The 8,927-nt window shown below is 42.3% G+C and overlaps 2 protein-coding genes across 4 annotated transcripts in view; one reads left to right on the top strand and one right to left on the bottom strand.

The window, feature by feature from the left end:
• Window positions 1-577: 577 nt before the first annotated feature.
• cfap36 (cilia and flagella associated protein 36) lies at window positions 578-6,508 on the bottom strand. Of its 2 annotated transcripts, XM_019859862.1 has the most exons (11): window positions 6,127-6,508; window positions 5,151-5,215; window positions 4,644-4,745; window positions 4,425-4,539; window positions 4,080-4,167; window positions 3,269-3,377; window positions 3,098-3,172; window positions 2,870-2,978; window positions 2,681-2,799; window positions 1,885-2,055; window positions 578-1,820 (listed from the first exon to the last, which is right to left on the bottom strand). In XM_019859862.1, the coding sequence occupies exons 1-11, from the start codon at window positions 6,230-6,232 to the stop codon at window positions 1,737-1,739; spliced, it is 1,143 nt and encodes a 380-aa protein (XP_019715421.1). In that variant the 5' UTR covers window positions 6,233-6,508; the 3' UTR covers window positions 578-1,736. The 2 variants fall into 2 exon arrangements, with proteins under 2 accessions (XP_019715421.1, XP_019715422.1); XM_019859863.1 differs by lacking the exon at window positions 5,151-5,215 and having other exon boundaries at window positions 6,127-6,211.
• Window positions 6,509-6,988: 480 nt separating this feature from the next.
• Window positions 6,989-8,927, top strand: part of scdb (stearoyl-CoA desaturase b) — a 6,455-nt gene continuing 4,516 nt past the window's right edge. The window contains exons 1-2 of one of the 2 annotated variants that reach the window (XM_019859865.1): window positions 6,989-7,147; window positions 7,244-7,479. In XM_019859865.1, the coding sequence (XP_019715424.1) occupies window positions 7,278-7,479 (202 nt within the window). In that variant the 5' untranslated portion in view covers window positions 6,989-7,147; window positions 7,244-7,277. The remainder of the gene's footprint in view (window positions 7,148-7,243; window positions 7,480-8,927) is intronic. The other variant, XM_019859864.1, reaches the window with a different exon arrangement.

The raw sequence follows: 8,927 nt of genomic DNA, 5'->3' as shown, positions 1-8,927 counted from the left end.
CCCCCCCTTTCACAACACCCTCCTCCCCTTGTAGTCATTAGGACGCTTGACTGGCCGTTCGCGGAAAGGACGGGACACGTACGACCAGGGAGCCCAGATGACTTTCAAAAAGTACTGTACAGGTGTTTTTTTTTTTTTTTCCTCTCCACCCTTCCGTTTTAACATTGGCCCCTCCACCCCTCTCCCCAGTTAAAAAAGAAAAGAGAAAAAAAAAAGGGACGACAGCCACACCCACCCTGCTTTTTTTTGGGGTGGTGTTGCTGTTCTCCCTTTTGGTCCTGTTCATTTGATTCAATGTAAATCTGCAAATGCTGATTTAAAAAAAAAAACAAAAACAAAAAAAAAGAGAGGTAATCGCATTGAAACTGCAGTAAAGTTGTTTTTGCAGCCAACTTTTGGGAATGCGTTTGAATTGTGTATTTTTAGGAAGCCAACACGGCTAAATCTGCATTTCATTGTCCAATGGGGAATTAATTTCAAAGCGACTGTTGATTTCGTTTTGACCACTTTGTAGCTCGACGTGAATTTCAATCTCATTTGATACACATTTTGATACAAATGTCACCACTGAATGGACTCTTATTTACGTGACCAAAGGTTGTATCTTTATGCTCTGCATGCCTGGGAAGCAAGTGAAGGCGGTGGGGGTGGGGAACACTTGACAAAGTGGAAACTGTTAAAACGGGGGTACATTTCAGACCGGTACCCTATCCCTGGTACCACTTCTGTCGTGGAACCGGAGAAAAAAAGCATAACATGACCCGAGTCCACTTTACAAAAGGTGATTATATTCAAGAGCATAGTATGTCGAGTATTGCGTGAGTACTTAATGGTGCGTCATCAAGTGCTTAAAAAGTATTGTATATTCTTACGCCATTGATTCCCATTCTGCACAAAAAACGCACATGTCAAAGCACGAGCAGATTACTGGTACAACGTTAACATCGGGGCCAAGCATCTACTGATGCAGGTGCACTGTTGCAATCTACACCTCTACATGCAGTTTACACAATGTAGTTCTTGCGACACGATTGAAACGAACGTAGTTGCGGGGGCCAAGATGGTTCTAGGGCAAGGGGTGGCAAACATGCGGCTCATCTTTTTGTACAACAGTCTGTAGCCGCCTTCACACTGGCCCCTCTTTAAGTACTGCCTCGGTTTTGGCCTGTTGCCGTCTGTGTACTCGCAAATGGTCGAAAATAGGGCTGCGCAAAATATCATTTGCAATAATATCGCACTCTATCGCTAGATGTTTTTTTCCAATATCGTGCAGCCCTCCGCTATACAGTACCGCTGTATATCCATTTTGCAACAATAATACTCAACTATAATTTAGAATTTCACACAGCCTTTTAGAATATTTACAAGCAACCGCTTCTCAGCCGACAAACGCGCCATGGTTTTGCGGTTCAATGCAAAATACAGCATCGAAAATGGTTATGTGGAGCCGGATCGAATTGGCATCCAAGCTAGCTTGTTGTCCTGCCCCCAAGTCAACTGTCTTCACGTGGCAAATAATTATCCAAATGCGCTAAGCTGCAACGGCCGTGTCAATACGCACTCCGGAAGGATCAAGTGACTCAATCCCAGTTCTACCGCCCAAACTGTGAAAGCGGCTCGTCTCTCATCCAGGAAGATCTCTGTGAGGCTACTGCGTCTAACGGGAGCACAAAGGTGAGCATTACCACTTGTGTGAAAAGAAATACATGCGACTGCATTCGTATTGCACACGGAGCTCATTTCTTGATGACTTCTTCCTTCAGCTTGTCGGCCAGGTGCTTTCTCTTCTGCAGCTTCTTGCGTTCCTCCGTCGAAATCTCCTAGGAGAAGAAAAAGCTCGTGTCAAAATAAACGGCGTCCGGCATAGTGTCTGATAGGACTCACGGAGGCAGGAGGAGGAGGCGCGGGCAAGGAAGGAGAGCAAGGTGTCTCCCGGTCGGGGGCGGTGGTCTGCTTGGTGGTGCGGTCTTTCTTGAGAGCGTGCAGTTTGTCGCGCTGCTCGCGCAAGTAGGACGCCCTCTGCTGGAGACGCTCCTGTTGCGACGCCGACAGCTCCTGTTGAGGACAAAGATGTTTTGGAATATGTGGATTGAACAGAAGGCGTCAACCTTCGACTTTTTAGAATATCAGGTACACTTTATACAAGTGATGTTTTAAATGGTCCGGCTTCGTAAAGGTAATCCTACAGTTAGTGTAATTGCAGACATGTACAATTTAATGCACTTTTTCATAATTATGGAGAGCTGTTTGTAATATTTTTGTGACTAAAGGTTGCCTAAAATGACTTTTTTTTTTGTCCCCCTCTCCAAAATTTTATGTGACAGAAAAATTCTAAAAAAAATTAACATTTCATTTCTTTTTAATGATTAAAGTTGTAGGTGGTAATATTTTGTCCCTTTTTAAGTGACTAAATGCTACTAAAATTCTCTTATTCAGTTGAAACAATTTAAAGTATGATGATCACCTTTTTTTTGTTCATTGCCAAACATTTTTTTTCCAATTTAAAAAGTTCCAATTCTTTTGGGAATGTGGCTCAATGTCACCAAAAATATTAGGAACCTTAAAAAACGAAAAACAAAGTTGTATCACTCCCCCCCCAATTGCAATATGAATTGATTTTAAAGTGATACATTCAAATGAGGAAGTCAGGTTACCATCAAAATCACAAAACAGGACTCACGTTATAAGGCTGAGCAAAGCCGGCCTCCCTGTGTGCCTCCTCCAGCCAAGCTTGCTCGGAGCTGATGGGTGCTTTCACGGGTGGCGGGACTCGAGGCTCCGCGCTCAGATTGACGGCGCCTGCGCACGCGTTCCCTCATATTAATACACGTCTCATCAACGTACGCCTTCAATGCTGCTGATTTTTTACCAGAGGTTTGTGTAGAAGAAGACGACGAGCTGCTTTTTTCTAAACGCTTCTTCACATCTGACGCGACAGCCAACTTGATCTCGGCTTTTTCGGATGCTTTACCGTTGACCTGGAAAATGACCACAAACATCAACTATTGTCGTAAAAATTTTATAGATATAAAATACAGTATGATTATTACTGTGGTTCTTAGAGACCTTTTTTATTTGTATTTTTGGGGTTGCAAACCTGATTGGACTGCGCGGCTGCACTCTTCCCATTCATCGTTTGTGCTTGGTGGGCATTTGTGTCACTCTTGTCAGCCTGGAAGGGAGGGGAAAAAAAATCCAATCCAGCAATACTGTCTGCTAATAAGGCTCAATTTAATTTTCATTTTCTATTTTGAGGTTGGCGTTCGACCTGGGCAGAGACGCCATCTTGTGCTTCGCCGGCGGATGTCGAACACGCACGCTCCTCGTCCAGCAGCAACCTCCATGACATTTCCTCCTCGTACTCCTCTTTGGACTTTCTAATGAAGGAAGAAGGGTTTGGGGTTTTGAAAAAGGGTTACATTTTCAAAATAGGGTTTGAGACTAGGGATAGAGTATCAAATTAGGGTTCGGGTTTGAAATTAGGGCTTTAAACTAGAGTTAGGGTTTAAACTCGAGACAGGGTTTTCAAAGTAGGGTTAGCGTTTGCTGGCCATTCTTCGTATTTTCTCCTGTATTGAAATGGTTTGTGAAGTGTTGCCAGTCATCCCAAACCACTCCAGAAGATGGCGCTCCTCACCTAATTTTTCCCAATTATTGATGGTGGCATTTTGGATTTGGGGAGCCTCCAGGTGGGGATTTTGTCACACCGGGGGTGTTTATTTGCATCCCGGTAGGACAAAGTGGATAAAAATAGTTAGCTTCTTCCTCAGTAGCGGCTTGCTACTGGTGTCAATGGCTCCTCCTGAAATTAGCCTGAGCCTAAGTAGCTTAAGTGGACGTTTGTTCTGGGTCAGGATGCTGCCACTTGCTAAATCCCATCTCGAGAGCAGGACAGCACTGTGGCCAACTTAGATGCGATCATTACACATGCATAAATTCCGTATCATAAACTCACTTCGCACATTTGCTTGGGGGGGGGGGGTTGCGGGGGGGCACACCGATTTGTGTCATAATTGATATTTCTCTTCCATGTTCGAAAAACACACTTGTGAAGTTCCTATTACTGAATTGAAGCTTACTTGAGGACCTCCTGCAGGATCTTCATCTCTTGCTGCTGCAGCTCTGTCATCACGTCGTCGCCATCAGTCAAGCAATCGGGGAGCGCTCCTGGGGGCGATGGAGACGTATGTTCGTTTGCCAGCCACATTCGCTCTCTTTCTGTTTGTTTATCTGCATTTTTATTAAAATGGAAGGTGGGGAGGGGCAACTTAAAATTGTCAATAAACCCACGTAAACGTTTATTAGCATGTCTCTTACTAGCCTCACGCTAATTTATCGTCCTCTTGTCAACAAATTCATTTCTTAGCATCGTTTAGGTTTCAACGAACTGTCATTGGTTCGAAAAGAATCTTGGAAAGTGTTACCGTTCCTCTCTTTAATGACCCGCAGAGCCTGAAGCTGCAGCTCCATGTTCTTCTGGACCATCAGCGAGCGAAAAATTTGGAAGTCATCTGTGGCCAGGACTGGCTGGAACACAGACTGAAGCCGAATAGAAAGCAAAAAAAAGGTTCGTGTTTTACTTTCCCCTGTTATTGTGACATTTATAGCTCTCAGGTTTTGCGGCGAGTTGGAATTTGGTGTACCTGCACCGTTTTGGACTTGGCAAAAGGGGAGGTGCACGCATCCAAAAACTGCTGCTCATTGATGCCCACATCCTGCATGTAATTCTCCAGTAGCTTCTCAACCTGTGAAGAAAAAAAAAGTCTAATATACAGCTGTAGCTCAATACTTTAGATATTGTGGAAAATGTATTTTATTGAGTAGTTTGACTCAAAACGTAAAACCTATATTGATTCACACAGTGACACGTTTATTGATTGGCTTTTTATCATTTTGATTATCATTACTTTACATTTCTTCTAGAAAATCTTAATGCTTAACTTAAAAAATGAAAACAAAAATAAATAAGGGATTTGTTAACCGGTTTAGGAAAGTCTTATTTATATAATTATGAAACATGATTTCATTCATGTATATTGTGATTAATATATTTTGATTTTGTACTAAGGTAGTTTTGTTTTGTTGTCATTTTAAAGTTTTTTATGTGTATTTCTATATTTGTTAGCATGTGGAAAAACAGCTGTACTCACCAACTTTTTATACTGCTGATGGATTTCCGTGTACGCTAACTTATTTTCATCTTCATCATCAAACACTGAAACGTAACGACATGTAGATTAGACAAAGAAGGGTGTCCAAATTCACATTTTATTTACGTTGTTTTGTTAAAAGGAAAAAAAGAAACCCTTTAATTCAGCACATCTAAAACGCTAATTGCAAGTTGCAAGAACATTGGGTTAGCATTAGCTTTAGCCACTGAGCCAAGATGGAGGATAGCAGAGGTACTTTTTCCTCTTTATCTTAATTTCAACTCTTAATTGCTGTTTTTATCTGGGTTTGTTTAATTGAGCACAAAGCTGATATGTTTTTTTACCGAGATATTAGTGACATGGTCTCGTTTATTTATTTATTTCTGGAGGAAAATGTTTTGCTGTGACAGGTATAAAAACATGCATTATTAACATACGAAGCCAAAATTGGGGCTGGAGGAAGTAGTGTCCTATAATATTTGAGCATTTATCCAGTAATTGCCATTTATTCACTCAGGTTTGTTTCATGGCTTTGGGGAAATAATGTTTTTTTTCAACTAATATTTTCAATTACAATGCACATACGTCAGTAGTAATACAGATAAAATGTGCCAGCATGTTTCTTGCCATACAGACAACCCACGTTAGCATTAGCTTGAACTACGGAGCCCAAATGGAGGCTACAGGAGGTAGTGGCTAATGACGCTTGAGTTTTTACATCCTAATTTTGTTTCTTAACTGCTACCTTTAATGACTCGTATGCCGTTATTGGTTTGGAGAAAATGTCATATGTTTTTTATATCTTGCATTACAATGCTGATTGGCGGCAAAATGTCAACAGTAATAGAGATAAATCACTTAACGCGCAATATGAGCTTTACCCACCGGAGCCGCAATGGAGGCTGACGGAGCTTCCGTGCTAACATAAACAAAGCTCAGAATATGACCTGACGTGTATGTGCGTGGAAAATGTCACCTGTGCATTTGTGCTCCATGAAATCCGTGACTGGGATTACCCACTCGGGACTTCCCAGGTAGCCCACGATGCTCTCCACGACCCACTCGCTGTCGTCATCAGCCATGTTGGGTCCAGAAATCGGCGATGGCTACGGCAGCTGTTGGCCGAAGACGAGCGGCGCTCCAGCGGGCTTGTACGCGTCCAAACTCCGCTACGGTACCGACGCACGAAGCCGGCAGATGCACACATTTATGTTGATTGTTGTGCTCCATAAACAGCCCCCCATTGCACACGTATGCATTCGCAGTGAATGGGGGCTTTTTTTTGTTGTTTTTTTTCCACCAAGAGCAGGGAAGAATTGCTGCGCACTCGTGGAGTCCAGGGTGATGACGCCTGGTGGTTGCCGAGGAAACAATGACGTCACATCTCCTTCTCAAGCCAATTGAAACTTCTGCTACTCACCCCCCTAACTGCAGTAAAATTGTAATGAGCGAAGGATGCCGCTTTTGGGCATTCTGTTCCAAATATCAGCTTTGAGTGTCATCAAGAGGGTTGCAAAAGAGAGACTGGAAGAATCACAGAAAGGTGCAAAAGTGGACGACTTTGGAAAATTGAAAACAAAAAAATAATGATGAATAAAATGATTTTTATCTTTCAACTTCTTGTTAGAGAACACTAAATTGTGCAAAAAAAAAAGACGACAGAAGTCAAATAAATGTAACCCTCGACTCGCTGTCAGACAGCAGGGGGAGCCGGACTTCAGCCATTCATTTTTTTTAAATGTATTTTTATTTGGACTTCCGACATTACAAAAAAAAAAAAAACACCACACATTTTGGCGTTTAAGATCAACAAGCAAAAGTCTTGTTAACAGTACTAAATCTAATGCAGAGTCGCCCACGCAGTTAACATCAGTTAAGCAATAAGCCAATAGGCATTCGCAGCACGCGCACGCGCGCAGACACAAACCGCATAATAAGGAGGACTTCATTCATTGACACGCGTCATTTCCACTCGAACTCAACTGCATCTCTGCACGGTGAGCACATACGCGCGAGCACGCGCGCGCGCACTAAGCCCAACTCTTGCTGCAAGCGAATGTAAATCAAAACTTTCTTTTGATCTCTCTCTGTAGGTGCGGGTGCTTTCCTCAACCGTCGTTTGCGGAAATGCCCGAGAGCAGCCCTCATGGCAAGAGCACTGGCAGTTCGACGGAGGATGTGTTTGCTGACACCTACGCGGAGAAAGGAGGTCCCGGCCCCGTCAGGACGCTGGTGTGGAGAAACATCTGGCTCATGGTTATGCTGCATGCCGGCGCTCTCTACGGAGTCTGCCTCATCCCGACCGCTTGTGCACTCACGCTCGCCTGGAGTAAGTAACATGACGACATTGCGTGATTAGAAATATGCCATCAGCGTGTGGATGGATTCTTCAGTTACAATATTCAAAATGGAATTATATTGCCCTAACCTCAACGCGGACACACACAATTATGATCAGAAAAAAAGTGATGACGTATTTTTTAAAAGTCTGTTTTCAAGCAATTAATTAACTTGATTGATTTGTAGCCTCCAGTGTCCTTATTGTACACAACTAACTCTTTACTTGATGCAACATTGATGTTATCAAAGAACAAAAATGCAATTTTAAAGCTTTATATTAGTTTGCAAAACAACGTGTTCATTGTGCTGTTAGTGTTTGATACAATGAGAATTTAATTCTCATTTATTCCAATGAGCAGATTACCACGGCAAAACATTTCATTTAATCTTTCCAAAAAGTATCCGTTCATGGGAAATTTCCTCCCCTTCCCAACCATAACTGCTAATATAGTCTAGTGAATATCATTTGGTTTTTTTTCCTGACATCTGCCAAGGATGCAACTATGTATTTGATTGTGTTCTCACCCATTATCCGAGCTGTTTATCCTCACAAGGGTCGCGGGCGTTCTGGAGCCTATCCCAGCCGTTTTATGGGGCAGTATCCAGGATTTATTATTTAAAAAAAAAATAGATATTTCTTATCATGGAAGAAGTTTGAGGGCAGGCCTCCTTCTGCTTCATTTATTTGGTCGATGGAAACCAATTTATCAAGCACATTACTGCCACCTACAGGACTGGGGTGCAAGGGCACCAATCATAGGGTCATTGGTAACGACAGCGTGCATATTGAAAACACACTTTAAACTTACTCAAACGCATTGTAAATATATTTACACGTGCTGCTGTCAGCCACAGCTCACGGCCAGACACTCACACACATACTCCCACCAGATCCCACCTCTTAAAGGCACACATCTAACACACAGACAGTGCGGTTTGCCCTGTTTTTTTTTATTTTTATTTATTTTTTTACTTTTTTTGCTTGCAATTTTTGTGCGTGCGTTCAACCACATTTACAATGCGTTTAAGAAGAAAATGAAAACACTCGCAAGGAGTTTCTGTGGGCTACAACTCATGCTCAGACACTTTGTGACTCCAGTTCTTTGATGACACTCACAAAAAAAAAAAAAAAAAAAAAAAAACACTATTTAAAAGCACACAACCAACACACGAATACTACAGTACGCACAGGACTTTAACTTTCTGAAACTAGGTTACATATTGACATTCTCGTTTGTTATGTTTTATTGTATTTTTTATAGTACAGCACCGTTTTTCAAAATATGAGATTTTTCTTTTGGGGGGGGGGGGGCGGAATGGATTGACTGCCGAAAACTGTTCCCATTTTTCCGAATCATTTTTTTAAGATGCCACCATTGGAATTTGCGGCCTCTACAGCAGACGGATCGGGGTGCATTTCGCAAATTCCAGAACAGT

Source organism: Hippocampus comes, unplaced genomic scaffold (assembly GCF_001891065.2).
Source record: "Hippocampus comes isolate QL1 unplaced genomic scaffold, H_comes_QL1_v1.1 scaffold64, whole genome shotgun sequence".
Taxonomy (NCBI): domain Eukaryota; kingdom Metazoa; phylum Chordata; class Actinopteri; order Syngnathiformes; family Syngnathidae; genus Hippocampus; species Hippocampus comes.
Note: the sequence above shows the minus strand (reverse complement) of the source record. Positions and strands in the feature narration are given on the sequence as shown.

Coding starts and splice junctions, on each gene's coding strand:
- cfap36 (XM_019859862.1), bottom strand. CDS start 6,232: ATGGCTGATGACGACAGCGAGTGGGTCGTGGAGAGCATCGTGGGCTAC. Junction 3,378..4,079: donor ATCCTGCAGGAGGTCCTCAA/GTAAGCTTCAAT, acceptor TTCCTTCATTAG/AAAGTCCAAAGAGGAGTACG. Junction 3,173..3,268: donor AAGATGGCGTCTCTGCCCAG/GTCGAACGCCAA, acceptor CCTCCCTTCCAG/GCTGACAAGAGTGACACAAA.